The following is a 27,959-nucleotide window of genomic DNA, read 5'->3' as shown; positions in this document are numbered from 1 at the left end:
CATTTTACTAAATTTTTCAAAATTTTATTTTTTTCTCATTGTCCATATTTTATGATAATGTGGTGATTGATTTTATAATGTTCCACTATTCTTACATTTTTGGAGTATACTTTGCCAGATCATGAATTCAAACCACTAATATATTTGTTAAGAATTTTTGCATCTAATTGGTAAAACCACTCTGGAAAGCAGTATGGAGATTCCTTAGAAAACTTTAAATGGAACCACTATTTGACCCAGTTATCCACTCATTGGTGTATACCCAAAGGACTAAAAATTAGCAGTACTATAGTGACATAGCTGTATCAATGTTTATAGCAGCTCAATTTACAATAGCAAAACTATGGAACCAGCCTAGATGCCCATTAAAAAATGAATGGATAAAGAAAACGTGGTATATTTAAACAAGTGAATATTACCCAGCCATAAAGAGAAATGAAATTATGGCATTGGCCAGTAAGTGGATGGAACTGGAGAATATCATGCTATGTGAAATAATCCAATCCCCAAAAACCAAAGGCTGAATATTCTCTCTGATAGGTGGATACTAACTCACAATAAGGGGGCAGAGGTTAGGGAAGAACAGAAGTACTTTGAATTATACAAATGGGAATGAAGGGGGAACGGGAATAGGAAAGATAGTAGAATGAATCATACATTACTTTCCTATGTTCATATATGAATACATGACCAATGTAATTCTATCTCATGTACAACCAGAAGAATGGTAAGTTGTGCTCCATGTATGTAAAATATGTCAAAATACATTTTACTGTCATGTATAACTAAAAAGACCAAAAAAAGGATTTTTTTGGCCTCATAAGAAAATAGAACAGGAAAAAAAAACAGTGAAATGGAAAAAAATATGCAGCAAAGAAGTAAAAATTTACGAAGTGGGTGTTCAGGAGAGATTAATAAAATTGGTAAACAGTTTAGTAAGGCTAATCAAAAAATGTGGCATATATACACAATAGAATATTACTTAGCAATTAAAGAGAATAAAAGCCATGGCATTTGTGGGTAAATGGATGGAGTTAGAGAAGATAATGCTAAGAGAAGTCAGCCAGTCCTCAAAAAACAAATGCCAAATGTTTTCTCTGATATAAGGAGGCTGATTCACAGTGGGGAAGAGAGAGGGAGGAGCATGAGAGGAACAGATGAACTCTAGATAGGGCAGAGGGGTGGGAGGGAAAAGGAGGGGGGCATGGGGCTAGAAACGATGGTGGAATATGATGGACATTATTATCCAAAGTACATGTATGAAGAAATGAATTGGTGTGAATATACTTTGTATACAACCAGAGATATAAAAAATTGTGCTCTATATGTGTAATGAGAATTGAAATGCATTCCACTGTCACATATAAATAAAAAATTTAAAAAAGAAATACAAAGTTTATAAAATAAAAAGGGAATAAAATGGGGGTTGAGTTTGGGGAAAACACAATTGCCTTACAAACACTAAATACAAAATAAAAAGAAATTATAAACAAATTTATGTCAAGGGCTGGGGTTGTGGCTCAGTGGCAGAGCGCTTACCTAGCATGCATGAGGCACTGGGTTCGGTTCTCAGCACCATGTATCAATAAATAAAATAAAATTGACAACTAAAAAATATTTAAAAACATTTATGTTAATAAATTCCTCAACTATTCTTCATTGTTTCAGAATGGAGTAGAAGATCCTCAGCCTAGCACTTATGAGGCTTTCCCTGACACTTGGCTCCTGTCATTTTCTGCATGCATCTTATACTACCTGACAATACCTGAACTTGGTTCCAGACTCAGTAACTTCTTTGTAGCTCTTTGAATATTCTCTACCTCTTTGTCTACACATAAACTGACCCCTCTGCCTTGAATTCACTTTCCTCAAGTATTACCCAAAGCCTGTAGCTTGTTGTTGGTGCCTCCTAGATACAATTTCAACATCTTATACTTCCTTCCTTTTATCAGAACTCGTATTTCCCTGGTTGGTATTTGATCTCTAGCTTAGCTCCCATCCTAAGGCTGGGGTCTTTACACATCTGTGGAGGTCTCCTTTCATATCTCCTTCAAGTCCTAGGATCTATTGCTTCTCTTCCTGGACCCCTTTAAGGAGTCTGAATGCTGTACAATTTCTAATGTGATACCAGGCACATAATGGGTACCTGAGGAACATCTTTGGAATGTACGACAACCTCAGAGTGGGGCATCAGACTTTGCTTCCTATGAGCAATGTTACTACTGATAACCAGTTATTTGCTTGTTGACTTGTCCTGACTCCCATGTCCCTAGGTTCTGCTTACCCACTGGAAAACGCCCTACTTCATCTTGTAGGTTAATACCTCAGCTGAACAGAATATTATCATAGGCTTTAGATGCCAGATGCTGAGTCCACTGGTGTCACCAGTGATGGGCCTCTAGAGGCATATACTGGATAATCTGTTTTTCATGCTTCACCTAATTCCACTATTTATTTCTTCTTCACACACATTTTCTTGAGTACCTTCAGAGTCAGGCCTGTGCTGGGCAATATGAAGAAAAGCCACATTGAAGTGGCAAGAACTGAGACTGAGGTCTTATGGAACAGTTACGCAGTTTCATGTATTTTGGTAACAAAGAGGCTCCCCCCCACCCCCGCCCCGGCCACCCTGCCTCATACTTTTCTTTCCTCTGAAGATTTTGGTTCTCCAAATGTGGAACAGTAGCAGAAGAATCACCTGGGGATGTGTTACACATGGAAATTTTCAGGACATACTCTAGAGGTACTATATCAGAGGACAGAGACTAGCAATTTATAGGTTTCATAAGCTCTACAGGTGATTATAATAAATGCTGAAGTATGTCAACAACTGCTTTAGAGTCTTGACATTAAATATGTGTTCTACGAGAACCTAAGAGTTTTTAAAATAAATATCCAGAGCCAATTCGGATGAAGGAAAAGCACTGGCAGGAAATGAGTCTCTGTCATAGGAGGTATTCAAGGGAGAGCTTTATGTTATAAACAATCCATTAAAAACAATGTTCTAATTGATGGAGGTCACAATGTTTAGAAACCATAAGTTCAAATTATGATTATTAAGATCTCTGATTCATATATAGCCCAGTCAATATGGATTGACTTATTTTCCTATATCCAGTAATAGAGCTAAGCATGTGTAGAGATACACTTTTTGTCTCTAAGGTCCACGCTCAAGTACTCACCTTATTAATTTTCTTGAAGATGCCAAATAAAACAGAGCGATACACTAAGGCTCTCACATTCCATGAGACGGTGTCCAGAAGGAAAGTCAAGAGGATGTAAAGAAATCCTGTGACAGCCATTGCAATTACATACTTTCCAATTCCATTTTCCTCCATACTATATACAGAAATTCCAATTTCTGGTGACAAGAACAACAACAAAAAATATATAGGATCACTTAATAAAAGTTAACATAATGAGAGGCCACTAAGAAGGTTGAGAAGAAGATTCTAACCTTCACTCCCCACCCCCATGGATGCATCCTAGCAATTATCAATGGAAAACAACACCTTGGTAAAACACTCAAAATGTAAGAATAAGACTGAGTGTGCTCCCTGGGATTAATAAAAATCCTCATTGATAGGGTAAGAGAAAGGGTCTTCCTTGGACCACATCCCTCCCTGCTTTTCTAGCCGGGTGGCACACCATCACACAGAGAGGAATCCTGATGGCCCACAGTTTCTCCAGAGGGAAAAGAGTACATGGGAAGCAGGGTAAATCCATTTTGGTTCTCAACTCTCAATTGAGATTCTAGTAGAAAAACTGAATGGTCTAAACCATACTGGGCCAGATAGAAACAAAGCAAGTAAGCAGAGCTTACGGAGCTCAGCAAGCCATTTTAGTGAAAGTACAGTGTGCCTGCCAGAAGTGGTACTTCACTAAAAAACAACATAGCCCACTGGCATAGCCAATCTTGGCCATGATTCCTAGACAGCCATTTTTGAGATGTAGCATCACCCTATAACCTGGGGTCTCCCATGGAGGGAAAAAGGCCCCCATGGCAAATTCCAAAAGCTAATAGGCCGCATTTGAAGGTTAAAATGTCTTCCCAGAAGAACACCTCTAGACTTTGCCCAGAGTGGGATAAAACCAAACCTGGGAATTTAAATAGCGCATCCCATGGCTTAAAGCGCCACAATTCAGATCCTACTCAGAAAGAACAAGACTACCACAGTACCAGAAAACACACACTCTGGCCTAGCCACATCACTGGCAATTGCACTGTTCACTTAGAACCCCAGTCTTGTTACATACTACAACCAGTAGTCTTGCTAGATAGCAGAACAGAGCCAGCTGCCAAACCTGAATTCAGAGCAAAGGCAGCAGCAAAGAGAACATAAAAGCAAGCTCTACCAGCTAAGGGACATTAATGGCTGACTCAGCCAGAATCATATGCTGCTATAAATAATGAAGGACTATCATTTTCAAAGAATACCTGCAAAAGCCAGAAAAGGTGCTGGCCTCTACCAATGAGTAAACCTTAAAGTAAGGACATAGGATTTAGGGAATTATAACACCTCTAAAACAGAGTCTCCAAACAAAGCTCTAACAAACAATGGACCCTAGAGAAAGGGAGGTTTATGAAATGTCAGTAAAATAATTCAGAATAATCACCTTTAGAAAGTTCAGTGAGTGGGTGGGGGTTGTAGCTCAGTGGTAAAGCCCTTGTTTAGCACATATGAGGCACTGGGTTTCATCCTCAGCATCAGATATAAATAAATAAAATAAAGGTATTATGTCCATCTACAACTAAAATTTTTTTTAAAGTTAGTAAACTCCAAGAATATACAGATAAAATATTAAAGGAAACTGAAAACAATAATGAACAAAATGAGGAGTTTGACAAAGTGATAGAAACTACTAAAAAAACAGAAATCTTAAAGATGAAGACTACAATGTCTGCATTTTAAAATGCAACAGAAAACTTTGAAGCTCAATTAAGCTGAAAAATAATCAGTGAGCTTGAAAACAGAACATTTGAAATTATCAAACTAGAGGAGAAAAAAAAACAATAAAGAAATATTGGATGAAAATTTCCCAAACTGATTAAGGAAGCCAACATCTAGATATTAGAAGCATAGAGATCTTCAGCTAAATAAAACCCAAAGATGTATTCATCACATATGTCCGTCAGCTTTGTATCAGTATAATCAAAATACCTGACAAGGAAAATTCAGAAGAAATGGATTAATTTCTGGATACATACAAGCTACCAAAGTTGAACTGTGAAGAATTAGAAAAACCTGAACAGATAAATAACAAACAGTGATACTGAATCTTTTCTATCAAAGTAAAAGCCAAAATCTAATTGATTCACAGAACAATTTCACTGAACAATAAGGAAGAACTTATACAAATCCCTCTCAAACTTTTTTAAAAACAAAGAGGAAGGGATTTTTCTCAAGTCATTCCATAATGCTAGCATTATCTTGATAGCAAAACCAAATGAGGACAAAACAATAGCTAAAAATGATGCAAAAATCCTCAATAAAATACTAGCAAAAGCCAGGCATGGTGGTGTACACCAGTAATTCCAGCAGCTCTAGAGGCTAACACAGGAGGATTGCAAGTTCAAAGCCAGCCTCAGCAACTTAGCAAGGCCCTAAGCAACTCAGTGAGACCCTGTTTCATAATAAAAAGTATATTTATATTTATACTGGGTTCAATCAGTGCTAAAAAAATAAAAAACCCTAGTAAGCCAAATTCAATAGCACATTAAAAAGCTCATTCATTATGACCAAGTGGGATTGATTCATCATGGGAAATATGGATGGTTTAACATGCATATACCACTAATTGTGATATATGCCCATTCATGATAGAAACAATTTAAATATATAAGCGAAATGCCTCAACAAATAGAGGCCATATATGACAAACCCACAGTTAACATCATTCTGAATTGGGAAAAATTGACATATTTTCTTCTGACAATGATTCCCACTTTCACCAGTTTTATTCCACAAAGTATAGGAAGAATTATTCAAAGCAATTAGGCAAGAGAAAAAAGTAAAGGGCATGCAAATTATAAAGGAGGAAATCAAACTATCATTGTTTGCAGACATCAGCTTTTATATAGAAAATTGTGAAGAATTCACTAAAAAACTGGAATTAACAAATTCAATTAAGTTGCAGGATACAAAATCAACAAACAAAAATCAGTAGCATTTTATATGCTAATAGATATTAGAAAAAGAAATCAAGAGAACAATGCTATGAAAAATAAAATAACTAGAAATAAATTCAACAGAAGAGGTGAAACAAAGACTTATATGATAAAAACTCATGAAAGAAACGGAAGAGAATTCATGAAAAGATATCCCATATTCATGGATTGGAAGAATTTATCTTGTTGAATTGTCCATATTACTGAAAGTGATCTACAGATTCAATACTTCCCCATCACAATACTAATGCCATTTTTCACTTAATTAGAAAAAAAAATCTTGCAGTTGGTATGGAGCCACAACAGACCCTGAATAGCCACAGCAATACTGTGCAAAAGAACAAAGCTGACAGCATCAGGGCTATCAGATTCCAAAATGTACTGCACCGGTATAATCAACAAAACAAAACAAAAAGAAAACTATTCATGGTATTGGCATAAAAAGACACATAGACCAACAGTGTATAATAAAGAACTCAGAAATAACCCTACACAATTTCAGCTGATTTTTGACAAACTCAAGAACACACAATGAAGATAGAACGATTTCTTCCACAAATGGTGGTGGGAAAATTGGATATTCACATGCAGAAGAATAAAACTAGACCCTTATTTCTTATAATATACAAAAAATTAACTAAAAAATGAATTAAAGACTTAAGTGTAAGACCTGAAAACTATGAAACTTGTAGGAAAAAAATAAAGGGAATTTTTCAGGACATTGAACTGGGCAAAAGCAAAAGTTGACAAATGGGATAATATCAAATTAAAATGCTTCTAGAGTGAACAAACAATCAGAAGAATGTGGAAAAAATTAAATTATACATCTGATAAGAGTATCCAGAATATATAAGGAACTTGAAAAACTCAATAGCAGAAATAAGTGAATACCAATAAAGAATGGGCAGCAAACCTAAACAGGCACTTCTCAAAGGAAGACATTGATTGGACAATAGTATATGAAAAATGCCCAACATCAATAATCATCAGGGAAATGCAAATCAAAACCATAATAATTTCACCTCCTCTAGTAAGGACGACTACTATCCAAAAGAGATAGTATGTTATATAATTTCCAATTCTTTTGAGATTTTTCTAGATGTCTTTTATGAACTAAGTTAATAACAGGTATCTGAAAATTTTTCAAATAATTGTATACACACAGAGTCATTTCAGAGCTTTTAAATTCATTGAAGACAGCTATTTAATGCTGTATATTAGTGAGTATTCTATGTACACATGAAAAAAATGAATTCTGCTGCTTTTGAGTACTGTTGATGAAAATGTCAATTTGGTCTAATTGATTACTAGAATTAATCAAATCTCCTATATCTCTTCTGACTTTCAAACTCCTGTTCTATCAGGTCTTTTCATAGAAGAATATTGAAATATCCAAATTATCATTGTGGATTTGTCTACTTTTCAGTACTCTCAATTTTGACTTTGAATTTCTCAATTCCTTCTTACAACTTTATGAACTATACAGCTTTTTTTGTGTGTGACACATCTAATCTGTTTTATGCTCTCATTTATTTCTTGGATTATGCATGGAAACAACACACATGATTATAACCTTATTCTGTCTTATCCTTTTACTACACTATACATGGGAGCTCTCTCTTCTCAATTTTTCCCCAGGACCCATCCACTTAAGCTTATTGGAATATCTGCATTTGGAGTACAACTGTTTTAATTCTGTGCTGCCCCATATGGAGAATCTGTCTTACATTTTCTCTTTCCCACATTCTCTTTTCCCCAGTGATATGAAAATACTGCAGAAATATGTAATAACTGACACAGGGTCCCTACTGGGGATTTCTGAAGTTGACATGAATGTTTATTCATTTCTTTTCACTGAATTAATTAATTTTGCACCTTTCCCTCAAAACTAGTGTGGAGAGTGTTTTACTCAGGCTTTTTCACTGCTGTGATTAAAAAAACCTGACCATAATGACCATAGAGGAGGATAAGTTTATTTGAGGGCTCAGTTTCAGAGGTCTTAGTCTGAAACTTAGTCTCATATTATGATCAGAAAGCAGACAGAGAGACAGACTCTTGCCAGATACAAGCATATACTCCAAAGCCACACCCCAATTCCTCCCTCCTCCAGCCACACCCTACAACTTCAGTTACCAGTTAATCCCTATCAGGGGATTAATTCACTGATTCAGTTAAGGCTCTTAGAATCCAATCATTTCTTCTATGAACTTTCTTGCATTGTCTCACATGTGAGCTTTTGGGGGACACCCCACATCCAAACCATAACAGAGGGGAAGAGGGATGACAGAAAATGCAAATACAACACAGATTACAATTAGATCCTCACCATGGAAGTCTTTTCTCATAGAGAAGATGCATTATGTACATATTTTACATTTAAACATTTTTTGAATCTTAGCTCGATCTTGTACAAATTTTTGTGTAATAGCACAAGTTATTTATATTTGTGCAAGGTTTTTATTTCCCTCAAAATGATGATTACATCACATAACTTGATATGTTAATGAAAAAATTCACAATAATGTAAGAAGAGTTATTTACACTGCATAAGTTGTTACTAATAACTCTGATGAGACTTGGGAAGTAACAGATACTCACTTTCTTTACTACATCTTGGGGTGTTAGCCATTTCTGGTAAGGAGGCACACAATTTCTTTGTCTCTTCAAGATCATAAAATTTTAGGATGCTCATCCCAAAGTTATACATAGGTATCAGTGTCAACATATTAAGTACGACATTTTTCCTGGCAGCTTTATAGCCTTTAATTAAAAAGAAGATAACATTAGCATGTTCCATCTAAAATGAACTATTGGGCTAGGGATATAGCTCAACTGGTAGAGTGCTTGCCTTGTATGTACAAGACCCTGGGTTTGATCCCCAGCACCTAAATAAATAAACAAACAAATAAATAAATAAATGAACTCTCCCAGGAAAATAATATCTCCCTAAGTTGGTCAAATTAAACTGAGAAATTATAAAGCCATAATACTGTTTTCACAAAAACTTCAGTTGCTTGCTGGGAATTATACTACCTTTGATATCTTCAAAACATAGTTTGCACTGATAATTGCAATTCTGGAAAATCCTTTTAGGAAAAAGTTGATGTCCATTATAATCTGTTTTCCTGTCATCTGATGTGAACAGGAAATTAATATTGATAATTTCTCTTATTTCTATCCTATGTGTTCAATAAAGAAGCAAGTTGTGATGAGAAATTTATCCTAGAACTCAATGGTAGGGAAAATATAAGGAATATTTTATCAGTTGAAAGGAGATATATTGTCAAAGAAACAAAGTTAATAGAGGTTTCTCTATTAAAGATATATAATAGTTGATGGATATACATGAGGAAACATGAAACATAGTTAAGTACTAAGGTTCTGAATTGTCACTGAAGACTGAATTCAGATCATTGGGAATAAAGATAAATCAATAACTCTGAGTAAAAAGACTATTCATAAGACTTTCTGACATAAGAAATGTGGCCAATGAGTGAGGATGACAGATGACAAAGAAAGAGAAGTTTCTACCTACCATGTAAATTCTCTAAGTGGTAAAGTCATCCAAGTCTGGTGCAAAGAGGGTAATAATTGGTGTAGATACATATAATTTGACAGATAGAAATAATATGGAATACTGATTGTCCACTTAAATAGATGCCCCAAATAACAACAGGATAATGTTTATCTAGTCTCTCTCTGGAAGGCATTTAAACATCCTCTTACCTCCAAGGAGCAGAGGAAAATCTTCCAGATAAAGAGGAGTAATATGATTCCTTAGTTGACAAAGTGCTGAAAGCTATTATCATATGGTTGGGAGTGAGGCAGGGATACAATGTGTTGTAAAAACATGGATAATATTCATTAAATATTTATCCTCCATTACAGCAGGTTTCTTCTTTTGGCTAAATACTGACCAATAAGTAGAATACCTTGCACTCATGTATTCAGGGATCAGATAGAGGGCTGAGCATATCATATATAGAGAATGTGGAGTGCCATTTTGTGGTTTGCTTCCTTCTTTCACTTTCAAGTTGCTGTGGTCTCAAAATGTGTCTTCTGATTTCTCAACCTAAGATCTATGGTATTATGTAAAAATGTGGATGTGTAACCGATGTGATTCTGCAACTTGTATTTGGGGTAAAAAATGGGAGTTCATAACCCACTTGAATCAAATGTATGGAAGATGATATGTCATGAGCTTTGTAATGTTTTGAACAACCAATAAAAAAAAAGATCACAAGTTTCATTATAGTTTTAGCCACACTATAACTTCAAACTGTGGTCTGTGCTCAGGATTAAAGCCATTGACAAGGGAAACTCGCATTTTGCTTTTTCATTCCAAGTGTGACACTTTCCAGTTTCTGTCTACTTTTCTTTTTCTTTTTCTTTCTTTCTTTCTTTTCTTTTCTTTTTTTTTTTTTTTTTTACAGATGGACACAATACCTCTATTTTATTTGCTTATTTTGTACGTGGTACCCCAGGGATTGAACCCAGTGCTTCATGCATTCTAGGCAAGTGCTCTACCACTGAGCCACAACCCCAGCCCCTCTGCCTACTTTTCTTCATTTGAAGTATCTTTAGATTTAAAAAAAATGTCTACAACTTATAACTGTTATAGTGGGTCCTCTGCCTTTACAAATGATGGCGTTTTCTAGCCTTGGGTTACACAAATATTGCACATGATTGTTAGAATTACTGTAGAGAGCAGTGACAGAGAATGGGGGAACAGTGACTGAGGGGGTCTCTGATGACGTTATGGTTGTGGCAAACCTGGTGTCTGGGAAAGTTTCCTTGCAAGGGCACAGGGTGCCTATCTGCAATGGTAATGTCCTGCCGGAGAAGGCTCTATGTAAGAGTCTTATCAGCTTCAACCTTGATCTCAGGCACACAGCTCACAGAGATAGAGGAATTCTCATGCTAGACAACCACATGTTTCAACAGTTCTGCTACCCCTGAGCCTGCTCACTTAACAGTAACTAAACAATGGGCCTCCTTGAGCACTACACAAAGCTCCTAACATTGTACATTGCAATTGTGGAAAAGCTCATAGATGTTTCTAGTTCTGTAACTTTCCTGAGTACAAAGAATAATGCTTGCATAGTCTTTAATCTGATAATGAGACATATATAAATAAAGATTGCTTGCATAACTCTTTAGATCTGATTTCTCCATCAGAGAGCAGCACTCCACCTGATCCCAGCTTTATCTTCATATCTGCATATGTGAGTATTTTTTTTTCAGTTTGATTTTTATTTATTTTTAATGTAATTTTTTATTTATATATGACAGCAGAATGCATTACAATTCTTATTACATATAAAGAGCACAATTTTTCATATCTCTGGTTGTATACATAGTATATTCATTCAATGGGGTAATTAATGATGGTGGAATGTGATGATCATTACTATCCAGAGTACATGCATGAAGACACAAATTGGTGTGAATATACTATGTGAGTATTTGTTTTTAATCCCCCATCGCCCTTTGACATACTGCGAGTTTAGTGGCGCTGGTCATGGCAAATTACTGTTAGGTTATCTTAAATATTCTTTTACAAATAATGTCTATTTTATATCTCAATTATATACAATAACTTTGCAAAACTCACTCATTAATTTTCACAGGTTATCTGCATTTAATTTAGATTTTACGTATATACAATAGCACCATCTACAAATAATAAGCTTTATTTGTTCTTTCTAATATTACACTTTATATTTTCTGGCTTGTCATAGTGACTACAACTTCCGGGACCATGTTGAACATAGAAATGATAGCATCTTTGGCATATCTACAAACTCAAATGGATATCTTTAACAACAATAGTACATATCATAAAAAATCTTCTAGTTAATATAAAAAGATGTCTTTATAACTTCATGTGCAAGAACAAAATAATGATAATACTAAAATCTAAGAACACTATAAAGGAGGGAAATTCCAGGTCAATCAGGTTCATGAACACTAACAAAAAATTGCTTTATAAAATATTAACAATTTGGATCTAGAAAGGCATGATAAGGGATAATAAAAATGTTTGATTATTATAGAAACAATTTAACATTAACAAACAATTAGTAAATATCTCCACATTAAAATAAGGAAGAAAAACCAAATGATTATCTTTCACTAATTCAAAAGAAAAAGTGCTTCTTAAAATTCAACACCTGTTCATTATAAAGCTTATTAAACTTACAAATGAAGGAAACTATCTTAACCTAACATATTGTATCTATAAAAATCATTAGTTTATAGTTGTTTAAGTATCTTTTTACTTTGGTCAAATACACATAATATTTATCATTATAACAACTGGTAAGAGTACAATTCAGTGGCATTAAATACATTTACAATGTTGTATAACTGTCATCACTAACTTTATTCAACATGTTTTCATCCTCCCCAACAGAAACTGTATCCATTAAACAATAACTCCCATGTATCCCTATCCCTAGACTATGGCAATCTCTTTTCTATATCTGTGTATATGAGATTGCCTATTTTAGATATTTCATATAAGTGGAACCATATAATATTTGCATTTTTGGGTCCCTCCAATTTCACCTAGCATAACATTTTCAAGGTCCATCCACGATGTAATTGGCATATAAAATTGGTTACTTTTTATAGCTGAATAATGTTCCATTTATTGCCCATACTATATTTTGTACAAATGTCTTTTTGAGTCCTTCTTTTAAAATCTTGGGATGCATACTTAGGAGTTGGATTGCTGGGTCATATGATAGTTCTACATTAACCTGTTGAAAAACTACCACATTCTTTTCCACAATGCTCAGGAATCCATTTCTTCTCATTCTTCATGACACTTGTTATTTGTGTTTTTTCCCTATAATACCTATCATAATTGACATGAAGTGTGCTACTTCTTTCTTGCTTTAAGTTTTATGTTCTACCTACTAATGATATGAGCATCTTTTCATGTGCTTGTTTAGCATTTGTACATCTTCCTTGGGGAAAAAGTCTATTTAGAGCCCTTTTCACATTCTTTATTTGGGATAGCTTTTTGTTGTTATGTTATAAAATTTCATTATATTTTAGATACTATATCATCAAATATATGAATAGAAAATCTTTTATCTCATTCTATATGCCATCTTTTTACTTTATTTGATGCACAAAAGTTTTTTCTTTAAATTTTTGGTGATTGCTTTTTCTTTTGTTGTTTACGTTTAAGAACCCATTGCCAAATCCAAGGTCTGTTCTCTTCCAACAGTTTTATGGTTTCAGCTCTTATATGTAGATCATTAATATATGATGGGATAACCTTTGTATATTGTGTGAAATAGGGTTCAACTTTATTTAGATGCAGAGAGCCAATTTTCCTAGCACCATTTTCTGAAAATATCCATTCCTCATTAAATGATCATGGCATCTTTGTTGAAAATTAGTTGATAATATATGCTCCATACTACTTTAATTTCTATAGATTCACAGTTTTGAAGTCAGAAAGTATGAGAACTTTATTATTCTTCGACTATATTGTTTTGGTAATTCAGGGTCCATAGCAATTCCATATGAATTTTGAGAACTGATTTTTACATTTCTGTGGAAAAAAAAGCTGTTGGTGTTTTGCTAGGAATTGTGTTGAATCTGTAGATAATTTACTAGTATTGGTACCTTAACATTTTTAAGTCATGCAATCCATAAACATGGGATGTCTTTCCATTTATTAATTAGGTACTCTTTAGTTGCTTTCAGTAGTGCTTTGCAATTTTCAATGTACAAGTTATTCACTTCCTTGGTTAGAATTTTTCTTTTTAAAATATTTTTTAGTAGCCAATGGATTTTTAACTATGTGGTGCTGAGGATCAAACCCAGGGCCTCACACATGTTAGACAAGTACTCTACCACTGAGTCACAACCCCAGCCTGGGTTAGAATTTTTCTAAAGTATTTACTTCTTTTGGATGCTATGACAAATGGAATTGCTTTCTTTTTTACAAAACTGATTTTAGTGTATTAATCTTATAATCTGAAATTTACTAGAAATCCCTCCTGGTTATGGCATAATCCTACAAATTGCTGTTGTACTTGATTTTCTAGTACTTTATTGAGGATTTTATACATAATTACAAAGGACATTAGTCTCTATTTTCTTTTCCTGCGATGTCTTTATCTAGCTTTGTTTTCAGAGTGATGCTAGTGTCATAGAGTGAGTTAAGGAATACTCTTCCCCCTGCTATTAGAACTTGAGAAGGATTCATGTTAACTCTTCTTTTTTTCCTGTACTTTAAATGTCCCTTTTTTATTTAATTGATTTTATTTTTTTTAAATACACAACAGTGGAATGCATTACAGTTCTTATTACACATACAGAGCACAATTTTTCATCTTTAAATATTTAGTATAATTCAGTAGGAAATTTATCTGGTCTTTTCTGTGAGGTTTTTGATTACTCATTTTGTATCTTTACTTGCTAGAGGTCTATTGAGATTTTCTATTTCTTATTGAATTGGTTTAAATCATCTATGTGTACCTATTAATTTGCTCATTTCATCTCAGTTATCTAACTTTTGATGTACAATTGTTCATAATCATTTACTCATTTTTTTATTTCTGGTCAATTGGTATGTATATGGCTCTCTGAAATATCTCATGTCCATGGGTGCTTCTGAATGCCCCATTTTCCTGACGATCCTTTCCCTGTCTTTTGTCTCTGACCTTAGGCAAATTGTTTCTCAGCAGTGCCTGTTGTTTCTCCTGCCCTGTTTTTCTGAGCGAGGCAAAACAGAGAAAAGGGACTTATGTTGGTCCTATAGATGAGGAAGACCATACAGACTTACATGCAAATTTATGATGAAACTCTGCTGTATTTCCGCTGGACCTAGGAACACGTTTATGTTCTTGGAGAATGGTTTGTGTCTTCAAGTCTGCCACCAAGGTGGCAAAGGGATAAAGCAAGGACATGTAATAATGCCATAGATCTTTCCTATTTCATTAAGTTGCTTTTTTTTTTCTGGTTCAGCAATACTTGATTGTTTCAAAACTCTGTCAATTCTGCAGAGTTCAGCTAAAGATTGTTCTGATAGTTTCTGCTTATTTTCTTCATGTTTATGCAGATGGAGAGTGCTATCTATGTTGCTATTTTTCTAATATTATTGTTTTTATTTTTAAAAACTTTTTAATCTACTTTTTAAAATTGACGTATTGTAGTTATACATAAAAATGGAATTCACTGTGATATACTCACACATGTACATGACAGGCTACTTTCATTCTGTTCTTCCTCCCTTTGGTCAGCCCTGTTTCCTCTACTCCACAAATCTCTCTTCTATTTTCATGAGACTCTACCCTTTTTAAAATTTATATTTCTCTCTAGTTTCCATATATATGAGAAAACATTCCACCCTTGAAATTTTGCATCTGTCATATTTCCCTGAGCATAATGTTTTCCAGTTCCATCCATTTACCAGAAAATATCATGATTTCATTCTTTATGGTTGAGTACAACTCCACTGTGTATATATATATATATATACCACATTTTCTTTGTCCAATTGTCTATTGAGGGACATCTGCACTGGTTCCATAACTTGGCTATTATGAATTGCACTGCTATAAACATTGATATGCCTTTATCACTATCATATGCTGTTTTTAGTTCTTTTGGTTAAATGCCAAGGAATAGTATAGCTGGGTCATATGGTGGACCCATTCCTATTATTTTGAGAAATCTCCATACTGTCCTTCATTGTGGTTGTATCAATTTGCAGTCCCACCAACAATGTAAGTACCTTTTCCCCCACATCTTCACCAGCATTTACTATTATCTTTATTCTTTATGATTGCCATTCTAACTGGAGTGACATGGAATGTCGGCATAGTTTTGATTTGCATCCTACCTGATTGCTGGAATGTTGAACATTTTTTCATACATTTGTTGGCCATCTGCATTTCTTCTTTTGAGAGATATCTATTTAGTTCAATTGTGAATTTAATGATTATGTTTTTTGAGTTCTATATATATTGTGGTTCTTAGTCTCATCAGAAAAGTAGCTAGCAAAGATTTTCTACAATTCTGAAGGCCCTCTCTTCATGTTTTTATTTCTCTTGCTGTAAGAAGCTTTTAATTTGAAACCATTTCTTTATTTTTTGAGCTTTAAGAGTCTTTTTCAGGAAGTTAATGCCTGTGCCAATATGTTAAAGTGTTGGCCCTATGTTTTTTAACTTGTAAAGTTCTTTCACGTATCTCAACCATTTAATTTTCACAAGTTTGTGAGTGAATAGTACTAATATTCACATGTTATAGATAAAGATCCTCTTTTAATCAGAGATATGAGAAATCATGTCTGATATCTAAGAATTAGAAGTAACCAAGGTAAGTCTTCTTTCTCCAGGATTATGGCCTCCTTATACACTCTCAATGCAATTTGCTAAGGAACACTAAACTGGACAAATCCTGCCAAATTATTCCCAGTATCTCCATTTATTCTGAAGAGATTTCAAAGTAGAAAAAAATAAATATGGCGTCTAGAAAATCCTTCCATGAAGCCATCTAGATATTTAGATGACTCTTTTCTCTGAATATGACATTTTTAAAAAATTTATAGGAAGAAATGCTCCTATTTCTGCTCAAAGATTACCTATTAATCTATTCAATTTTTGAGCAAATATATAAGAAGGCTTTGAACATCAGGGCACTGAATTTATGGTGGTTAAATATTATTTTATATCTTTGCTGCTCTGTAAATTGTGCACACAGATCCCTTTTCTGAGACTGTTGCTTAACAGATCCTGGTCTCTCAGTGGTATTTTTCTTAATAAAAATGCAAAGAGATAATTTCAAACCAACCATCCTTGAATTACTTCTTGGAGAATATCTAATTCCTTGGGGAGATAAGGCTTGAAATATATTATATAACTATTTTATATGACCTGTAGACACATAGAATCAGAGCACTTAGATACTCTGTGAGGATATTCTTGAATCAATATCTAATATTTCAGGAGATTTTAGAACACAGGATTGTCTTGAGACATGGACATTTTCTTTTCATCAGAACAGTGTGATTGAGAGGTGAGGATATCCTGGAGCACAATTACATTATAAAAGACTAGAATATTTTTAAGTTTAATTTTTATTACAACTATTTATCAAATATTTGATAACTGCCTATATATGCAGTTATATAGGCAGTTATCAAATATTAGATAATATAGGCAGTTATCAAATATTTGATAAACACACACTAAATAACCTCTGAGTTAAAATAGGAATTACAAGGGAAATTAGAGAAATAATTCTAGTTGAATAATAATAAATAGACAACATATCAAAATTATGGGATGCAAATAGAACAGTATTTTGAATAAATTTTATAGCTTTAAATGTTTGTGTCACAAAGAAGAAAGACTTCAAATTATGTAATATTTGACCTTACACAGACATAATAAATAGATAAAATTAAATCAAGCTATACAGAAAGAAGGAAAAATAAATATAAGAACAGAAATCCATAAAATAGGAAACAAAAAATAGAGACTATTAACAAAGTCCAAAGGTCACTCTTTGAAAAGATTAACTGGTAAAAATCCTGGCAAAATTATGGGAGAGGGAGAGGAAGAAGGAAAAAATAGAGAAGACAGTAATATTAAGAATGCCTGTACCTTAAAAAACCTTGCTATGTTTTAGATATGAGGTGTCCCCTCAAAGCTCAAATGTGACACAATGCAAGAAATTTTAAAGGTGAAATGATGGTTTAGTAAAGTTTTAACCTACTTAGTGCATTAATTCTCTGATTGGGATGAACTGTGTGGTAACTATAGGCAGATGGGGTTGGGCTGAAGGAGGTGGGTCACTGGGGTGTACTTTGGTTTGTCCCTGGTCTGTAAGTCTCTCTCTCTGTCTCTCACTGCTTCCTGGTATCATGTCCCAAGCTGCTTTCCTCCACCACATTCTTCCATCAAGATGTTTGGCCTCACCTTGGGTCCTGAGCAATGGAGCCAGCCATCTATGGATTGAGACCTCTGAAACTATGAGCACCAAATAAACTGGTCCTCCTCTAAAATTGTTCTTGTCAGGTCTTTAGGTCACAGTGGCAAAAAAAAAAAAAAAAAAAAAAAACTGACCAAAGGAGACCTTAAAAGATCATTAAAGGATCATAAGGAAATATTATAAATAACTTCATGTCAATAGTTTCAAAATGTAGATAAAGTGCAAGTGTTCTTAGAAAAAGACCACACAATGGTGTCACAGGAAGGTATAAGAAATTTTAATAGCCACATATCTTGAAGAAATTTAATTTATAATTAATAACAAAACCTCTCACAAAGGGAACTCTAGATCCTGAGGCATTTACTGGTGAGTTCTGTCAAATAAATAACAAAAACACATCAAAATCCTCCCATACGACCTCAAGAAAGGGATGAATCCCTGCAGATATTTTGATTTTAGCCGTGTGAAATCTGTCCCAGACTTCTAATCTACATACTTTCAAGATAATAAATTTGTATAAATTTTAAAAATTAAAAAAAACCCAAACTGCTAAATGTGTGGTTATTTGTTACAACAGCATTAAAAACTAATACAGACTAATTGATAGCAATGTGATTAATTCAAAGAATGAGCAGTAAGACTTTTTGCATATTTTAGTCTACTAATCAGAGATCAATTTTTTTTTCATAGGGTTTAATAAAAAGGCATGCAATCAGTATTAAAGTAGTCTTCATGTAACTCAAGGAATTCATTGGTGGAAGGTTGAGGCCTAGTGTCAGGAAATGAATTAGAAGACTGCAAGACCAAGCGTGGTTGATTGACTAACATATGCCAAATTAATGTTTATAGGGTGCTTTGACAAAGGAGTAGCAGCTGCCTATACTCTAAAACATTCCTATTTGTGGTTGTTGTCAGTCCAGGAAGCTATCCTTGAAACTTATGAGCAAAGGAGGAAAATGGAAAGAATGTACATATCCTGAGCAAACAAGGCCTTGAAAACAGGGGATTAGTTTAGTGATAATATTAGTTGCATGATTTTTTGCATTATAGTAAATATAATGTTATAATATTAATGTCATTCAATAAATTTTTTTACCTTATAACTAACAAAAATATTTTCCCCAGAAATCCAGAACAAAACAATTTTATAATGTTCTTCTTGTCAAACTCATGTTTGTTTATTCACAGGAAACCTCTGAAAAAGGGAAATTGTATGAAGCCCTTACCTTCCATGATGGTTATTACGAGATCCACAACAACACCTAGAAAGCCTAAAGTTTCATGGAGTGCGAAGAGCTTAATGTATGCACCGGTGCTACTAGAATACAAGTAACTTAACAGGTATGTGAAGGGAATAACACACCAGCCGAACAGGATGAAGATGAATGTTGTGTGCATTATGTTCCCATTCTTGATCAATGTATTCGATCTAGTGATTATGAATACCACCTGAAACACAGAGTACAGAAATAACAGTCAAAGTGAAGAAAACTATGTAATACCAAAATAGTCAAGTCTGAAAACTTAGCAAAGGAAAAAAAATCTTCTTTTAATAGGACACAGTATTATTCTGCAATCAAATCATCTTGCTGATGAAAACAGCAAGATCTGCTTGCTCACCAGTGAGTAGAACCACTGTGCTCCTCCTTTCTATTTTTGGAAAGATTTTATTTTGTTCTACTCACACAAGATCAGGGTGCATTCTTTTTTTCTTCTCGAATCCCCCAATAAGCCCACTCTCAATATTTGCTGAAATCAGAAGATTACCCTTTTGGCAGCTTTAAACTGAGATTCTGAGACCCACTGTAACTGCCCTTGATGCTTAGGTTCTGCCTGTTGTTTCTACTCTCCCCATCTTGGCCATTCAGTTGAGTAACACCCAGGGAAAGCCAAAGCTAGAGGGGACCTATGTAAGGAAAGAAAGGAACTGTAGAGATGGGGGAGGGAAATAAATTTCCAGAAATTATCATCTTATTAGTTGTTAATTATAGTTTCTACAAAAGTTCCTTGGTTGTCTATTTTTAGCATTGAATAATTAAGTGGCAGAATCATTGAGAAATATTGGGATTAAATGAGAAGGACTATTAAAATGTTTTTAAAGGAGTAGAAAAAGCAACAAAGAAATCATTATAATTTAGTTAAAACTATTTGGGTACTAAGGTTATGGATGCTTTGTTTCTATCACAGCACGATTTCAGTCTCCAGAGAAATGGAATAAATACAATCACCATTTGGAAACAAAAATGACCGAGGCTTTTTCTGCTATTGTTGAAAGGGCTATAATGTGTGGTTCACAATAAAAAATTAGAAGGCATGCCAAAGATCACAATTAAATATTAAAAGAAAAATGAAAAAGTGGAAATACATACACAAGCAGAAATGATATAGATATATTTAAAATATTTAGATATTTACTATAGAAAGTGGAGAGCACAGTAGGGTGACTATAGTTAATAAAATTTTATTAAATATTTCAAAATAGGTAGAAGAGGTCTTTGAATGTTCCCAGCACAAAGAAATGGTAAGTGATTGAGGTGATACATATTCTAATTGCCCTAATTTGATCATTACACATTATGTGCATGTATCAAAATAACAAACCCTGGTCATGGGATATGGCTCAGTGGTAAAGCACTTGCCTAGCATGAAAATAATGTTTAACAAACACTTAGTAGAAAAAGGAGGAATGGGAAGATAAAACAGGTCATTCAAACAGGAAATTGTATAAAACAAACTATATGAAGCAAAATTTCAAACTACACCAAAATGTGTGCAAATGAAAAATTAGATTGTACTGAAACACAGTGCTAGCTACCTTTCCAGCAGGCAGAGGCTATTCAGATGATAAAACAAAGCATCAAGAAATCCAAATGTTGGAGAGTCAAGATGGTTAATTTATGGTTGCTCTGAATAGAGACTGCTGCTGAATTAAATCCAGCCAAGAGAAAGTGTACCTTGCTCCACACTCAAACTTCACCAATACTTTAATACAAAGAATAGAAGAGGCAAAAGCCCCAGTCTAACAGCAAGGCCCAAAGTAAGAAAAGCCATGGGCACTGAGGTTCCACTCATGGACATATACTCCTACAGCAAAAACAGAATTCACACAAAGGCTGTGGACACCACAACAATGAGGTGTCTCGATCTAGATCACACTTGACACATTGGCAAGACAAGGCAGGCACGCGCGCGCACACAGACACACAGAGACACACACAGACACACACACACACACACATTTGAATGATCTATGGAGAAAAATTTAAAAATCTCTAGAGGGAAACTGCAAAAGCTGAGTCCAAGTATCTCTTGTGTAATCAAGAATCACAACAGATGACAAAAATAGGGAAACTCCAGAAGCAGGATAAAAATAAATGCAATTATTTGTCCTTATAGAGTATAGGACTGGTCGTCTACTATGACAGATCTTGCCATGTGCAAAGCATCTTCGGGGCCAGTACGTATCAGTGACCAAGTATGTTAGAAACTTCCTTAACATTTCTGTTTCAGCACATGGGGAAATTTTATTTAGAAGGAATGCAAGGGAGAAAAATATTAGTATGAGATGTAACCTACAATGTACTATCTGGCATGATTAGTTAATGTGTTTTCATATTTCTTGAGAGATTTACATCTAGGATATTAGCCAAGGGGAAATTTTCTGTGGCATGTGGGAGACTGAGTCCTCAAGATACTGTGTCCAACACTCACCAGAAGTAAGCAGCAGCCAAAAATGTAGATGATGAAATCCCAAAATATAGCAGAAACCCAGAAGTTAAAAGTGTAGACCCCACTCAGAAACTGGATGTGTTTTGCTTTATTAACTCTCTCAGTCACTGTCAGGAGGCAGAAGCCACTGACAAAAATACTCATACCAAAAATCAAAGTGAAGACTATCTGGAGTCCTGGTGTTTCTCTACAAAAGAATGGAAAAAGGAGACACATTGGTAAAAACAAAGTGGTGAATATTGATTACTAATAATATTACTTTTTATTAATAACATGGTTAGAAAGGGAAAATGTAGTATACTTAAAGCCCAAAGCTTAATTACAGTAAAAAAAAATCATACATACCTTATCTCAGATTTCTTATGAGAAATATATTTAGGCTGTGGTTTGTTGGAGACTGTAATAGAAGCATTAGGGCCAGAAAGTATTTTAAAAATAATGTTGTCTAATACTGCAAGGGATAGGGATGGTGAATGGTAAGCTTCATTGTTGAACCAAAAGATAGCTGTGATGTTGGTTTTAGTAATCTCAATGGAAAATGCAATAATGCATGAATAAAGGCATTCATTATTCTTCACCAAGTATTCCTGCAGATCACCTGAAATGAGGAAACACTACCAGTCATGAGCTGAGCATACAGTAGGGCCACTTCCTGTGTGTTTCAGAGAGAGAGAGAGAGAGAGAATCCAATAATTCACAGTGGTTCTGACATGTCTTGATCATTCTTCTCAAGAAGTCTGTTCCATTGCAAATCCACACAAACCTCATATCTTTTTGCTGAGAAAATACAGTCCACCAAGTATTCTCTCAAATTTCTTTCTTCCTCTCAAAACTTTCACTAGTAAAATTGATTTGGAAGGACTGCCATTTCCTACTTGGACAGATCAGTGTATAGAAAACCAAATCCTCCTGTAATCCCAGCTACTCAAGAAGCTGAGGCAGGAGTATTGCAAGTCTGAGGCCAGTCTTGGGAACTTAGCACAACCCTCTCAATATAGAAATAAACAAGGGCATTCTCACTGTTTAGATAGACCATATCCCTCTTTGAATTTGTATCTACCTTTCTTTTTGTATCTACATTCGTAAATATCTGTCTATGCCTAAAAAAAAAGAATGAATAAAAATAATAAACAAGGGCTGGGAATGTAACTTTTTAAGAAAAACTCTAAATTAAAGCCACAAAATAAACCTGAAGGAACCAGAAAATTACTATGACAATTGATTCGAAACTGCAAAGATCTGAAAGAGTTAAATCCAACAATCTATACTACTTTTCTCTTCCATATAGTTCTAGAAATATAAGCACAGCAGATCAAGATGATAAGAAGTATAGCAAAAAGTTGAGCAGAGAGCTATAGTTATCAAGAGCTTTCAAAGTTTCATGAAGTACACATCAGAGGAGTTTCTAGACTGCCCAGTAGCCACAACATAAATATCTAAGACCTAGAATGAAAAGTTCATAGAAGTAAGTCTTACGCTCTATGTTGGGGCCATCAAATTATAGCTGAATATTTGTTATTTAGGTGGATAGGGTAAAAATTATTCTTACATTTTCAATTGGAGGAGGAGGAAGAAGGAACAATAACTACTACTACCACAACAACATGATGACATACTGTCTATGACCTGTCAAGTCTAAAATAGTAATGATGGCTTTTTTAATTTATTTGTTCTTTTTAGATATATAGGACAGTATAGTATATGTTAACATCATACATATATAAGTATAGCTTATTCTAATTAGGATCCCAGTCTTTCAGTTGTAAATGATGTGGCATTTCAGTGGTTGCACATTCATATATAAGAGCAAAGGGAAGATAGGTCCCATTTATTCTACTGTCTTTCTTATTCCCATCCCCTCTTCTGTCCCTTCATACCCCTTTGTCTAACCCAATGAACATCTGTTCTTCTCTCCCTCCCCTGCATTGTGAGAACATTTGAGAGAACATTTGCCCTTAGCTTTTTGAGAAATCACTTATTTCACTTAGCATGATAGTATACAGATAGTATACAGTATACAGTTCATCCATTTACCTGAAAATAACATGATTTTATTCTCTTTTAATGCTTAATAATATTCCATTGTGCATATATACCATATTTTCTTTATCCATTCATTTACTGAAGGGCATCTAGGTTGACCCCACTATTTAGCTATTGTGAATTGTGCTGCTATAAACATCGATGTGGCTGTGTCCCTGTAATATGCTGTTTTTAAGTCTTTTGGGTATAAACTAAGTAGAAGGATAGCTGGGTCAAATGGTGGTTCCATTCCCAATTTTCCAAGGAATCTCCATACTGCTTTCCATATTGGCTGCACAAATTTTCAGTCCCACCAGCAATGTATGAGTGTACCTTTTCTCCCACATCCTCGCCAACACTTATTGTTATCTTCATAATAGCTGCCATTCTGACTGGAGTGAGATGATAGTTTTGATTTGCATTTCTCTAATTGCTAGCAATGATGAACATCTTTTCATATATTTGTTGATTGATTTTATATCCTTTTCTGAGAAGTGTCTATTCAGGTCTTTGGCCCATTTGTTGATTGGGTTATTTATTTATTTATTTATTTATTTTTTTGGTGCTTAGCTTTTTGAGTTCTTTATATACCCTAGAGATTATTGCTCTATCTGATGTGTGAGGGGTAAAATTTCTCTTTCAGCTGATTCATCATTTGTATAGAGAAATGCAGTTAGTTTATGGTGTTGATTTTATATCCTGCTACTTTGCTGAACTTTTTTATGAGTTCTAGAAGTTTTCTGGTGGAGTTTTTTGGGTCTTCTAAATATAGAAATTATGTTGTCAGCAAACAGGTTTAGCTCTTTTCAAAATAGTTTCTGATTATCATCTGTATTTCAGTAGTATTTTTCATCATGAATTTTAGAGTCTGTCTTTGGTTAGCTTGGCTAAGGGTTTATCAAGTTTATTTTGTTTTCAAAAATTCAAGTTTTTGTTTTGTTGATTTTTTGATTTTTTTAAATTTAATGAATTTTGGCTCTGATTTTAATTATTTCCTATCTTCTACTACTTTTGGTGTTGATTTGTTCCTCTTTTTCTAGGGCTTTGATATGTCATGTTAGTTTATTTTATTTGGTGACTTCTTATTCTTTTAATGGGCTCATGCAATGAACTTTCCTCTTAGAACTGCCTTCATAATGCCAAGATATTTTGATATGTTGTGTCATTATTCTCATTTAACTTTAATTTTTTTTTGATTCCTGATTTCTTCTGCTCTCCAATGGTCATTCAATAACATATTATTTAGTCCTCATAGTTAGAGAGGCTTCTGTTTTTTAATCATTGGTTTCTAATTGCATTCCATTATGATCTAATAGAATGCAAGGTATTATCTCTATTTTCTGTATTTGCTAAGAGATGCTTTGTGGCCTAAAATATGATCTATTTTAGAGAAGGATATGTGTGCTGCTGAAAAGAAAGTATATTCAGTCATTGATGGATGAAATATTCTATATGTGTCTGGTAAATCTAAATTATTAACTGTATTTTTTAGGTATATTACTTCTTTATTTAGTTTTTGTTTGGATGAACTATCCAGTGATGAGAGAAGCATGTTAAAGCCGTCCAGAAGTATTGTGTTATGGTGTATTTGATTCTTGCTATTAGAATCGAGGGTTTGTTTGATGGATGTAGATGCTTCATAGTTTGGGGCATAACTATTTACAATGGCTATGTCCTGTTGATGTATAATCCTTTTAAGAAGTACGAAATGAGTTTCCTTGTCCCTTCTGATCAGCTTTGGCTTGAAGTCCACTTTATCAGATATGAAGATAGAAACCTCTGCTTATTTATGAAGAGCCACTGAATGATGTTTTTCCCCATTCTTTTACCTTCAGTCTGAGGATGTCTTTGCCTATGAAGTGAGTCTCTTAGAGACAGCATATTGTCGGGTCTTAATTGATGAGTCTAGGTCATTTACATTCAATGTTATTATCGAGATATGATTTTTATTCCCTGTCATTTTGTTTTTTTCTCATTTTTTAATTTGAATTAGGTTTTCCTTTGATTGGCTATTCTTCTTGTGTAGTGCCTCCCTTTTCTCGTTTTCACTTTCACTTTTAATTTTTTCTTCATGAAATGTTTTATACTGCAGGCTTTCTAGTTGTGAATTCTTTTAACTTTTATAATGGAAAGTTTCATTTCATTGTCAATTCTGTAGCTTAATTTTTCTGGGTATAGTATTCTTGGTAGGCATCCATTTTCTTTCAGAACTTGATATGTATTAGTCCAAGATCGCCTAGCTTTTAGAGTGGAGAAATCAGCTGAGATCTGCATTAGTGTCCCTCTAAATATGACCTGTAGTTTTCCTCTGGCAGCATTTAAAATTCTATTCTTATTCTGTATGTTAGGCATTTTCATAATAATGTAGGTCTGTTGTAATTTTGTGTATTTGGGGTCTTGTAAGCCTCCTGTATTTGATTTTACATTTCATCTCAAGGTTTGGGAAATTTTCTGATATTATGTCATTGAAAAGACTGTGTATTCCTCTGGTTTCTATCTCCAAGACTTCACCTATGTATTAGTCAGCTTTCTTTGCTGCTACAACTGAAAGACCCAACCAGAACAACTCTAGAGGAAGAAAATTTATTTGAGGGCTCACAGTTTCCTTGGGGCTTGAGGTGAGGCAGAACATCATGACGGGACAGTGTGACAGAGGGAAGCAGCTTGCATCATGATCAGAAAGCAGAGACTCCACTCTCTCTAGATACAAATATATACCCAAAGCCACACCCCAATGCCCACCTCCTCCAGCTACATCCTAGTACTTCAGTTACCACTCAGTTAATCCTCACTATTTAGGGGGAGACAAATAATAACAACAAACAATACAAACAGTGTATGGCATTAAACCAAGTAGTTTCTGCTATGACATACACAGTGTTAATATTTACAATAAACAGAAATGATGTGATCAGTTACTGCCCACAGTAAAAACAGTAAGTTTGTAAAAGGGTTTACAATTTTTAATGGTGAATAGGGAAAGAACAGTAGTGATGTAGGATGTGATTGATTATGATGGAAGAGGGTAGAAAATAGAAGTAAAAAAATTAAAAGGAAGAGTGAAAAAACAATAGAGATTGGCTGACAGCAGAAGAGAGAAAGAAGGGAAACAGATAAGTGAGATAAAAAAATAAATAATACAAAACAAAACTGAAATATACTAATCGAACATCCTAGTTGATCAATCACAGTTCTTCTTCTGTGAAGTGTCTATTCAGTTCCTTTGCCCATTTATTGTTTGTTTGTGTGTGTGTGTTAAGTTTTTTGAGTTCTTTATATATCTGGAGATTAATGCTCAATCTGAACTGCAGGTGGAAAAGATTTTCTCCCATTCTGTAGGCTTCCTCTTTATGTTCTTGATTGTTTCCTTTGCTCTGAGTCTTTTTAGTTTGATACCACCCCATTTACTGCATAAATATTTCATCAGGGATATTGATTTACAATTTTTCTTTATTACCATACCCTTGTTTTGTTCTGGTACCAGAGCAATGCAGACCTTATTGAATAAGATTAAAAGTATTCACTTCTTTTCAATTTTGAGGAGTTTGAGGAAGACTGGTGTTCATTCCTCTTTAAATGGATAGTATAACTGGCCAATGATGCCATCTGATCTTGGGTGGTGTGTTGGTCAGCAGTGTGCTGATGTGACCAAAATACCTATCTAGAACAGGTATTTTTAGTTGAGGAAAAGTTTATTTTGGACTCCCAGTTTCAGAGATTCAGTCTGTAGTCAGCTGACTCCATTGCTCTAGGCCCAAGATTAGGCACAACATGGCAGAAGGGTGTGGCCAAGGGAAAGCTGCTCTGCTTGCAGAGGAAGGGCCACAGGGAAGATGAACGCTTTCAGGGCAAGCCCCCAGTAACCTACCTTCTTCAGCCACATCCCATCTGCCCACGATTACCACCCAGTAGTCCCTTCAATCTAGTATGGACTGATTAGGTTGCAATTCTCACAATCCAATCATTTCACTTCCAAACACTCTTGCATCCACAGAGGAGCTTTTGGGGGGGACACCTCATACCCAAAAATAACAGTTACCTTCCACTATTATTATTTTAAAATCCAGATGGAAAGCTG

At 34.5% G+C, this 27,959-nt stretch overlaps 1 protein-coding gene across 1 annotated transcript in view; it reads right to left on the bottom strand.

Annotated features, from left to right (window-relative positions):
- LOC107146539 (phospholipid-transporting ATPase ABCA3-like) overlaps positions 1 to 27,959 on the bottom strand; it is a 134,165-nt gene that overhangs the window by 14,769 nt on the left and 91,437 nt on the right. Inside the window, exons 20-24 of the mRNA XM_015490637.2 lie at positions 22,205 to 22,457; positions 21,842 to 22,046; positions 19,357 to 19,579; positions 8,768 to 8,929; positions 3,183 to 3,361 (exon numbers count right to left, since the gene is read on the bottom strand). Coding sequence (XP_015346123.1) covers positions 3,183 to 3,361; positions 8,768 to 8,929; positions 19,357 to 19,579; positions 21,842 to 22,046; positions 22,205 to 22,457 — 1,022 coding nt within the window. The remainder of the gene's footprint in view (positions 1 to 3,182; positions 3,362 to 8,767; positions 8,930 to 19,356; positions 19,580 to 21,841; positions 22,047 to 22,204; positions 22,458 to 27,959) is intronic.

The sequence above is a fragment of the Marmota marmota genome, unplaced genomic scaffold (assembly GCF_001458135.2).
Source record: "Marmota marmota marmota unplaced genomic scaffold, marMar, whole genome shotgun sequence".
Taxonomy (NCBI): Eukaryota; Metazoa; Chordata; class Mammalia; order Rodentia; family Sciuridae; genus Marmota; species Marmota marmota.
The sequence above is the reverse complement of the archived record's forward strand: the minus strand, read 5'-3'. Positions and strand labels throughout refer to the sequence as shown.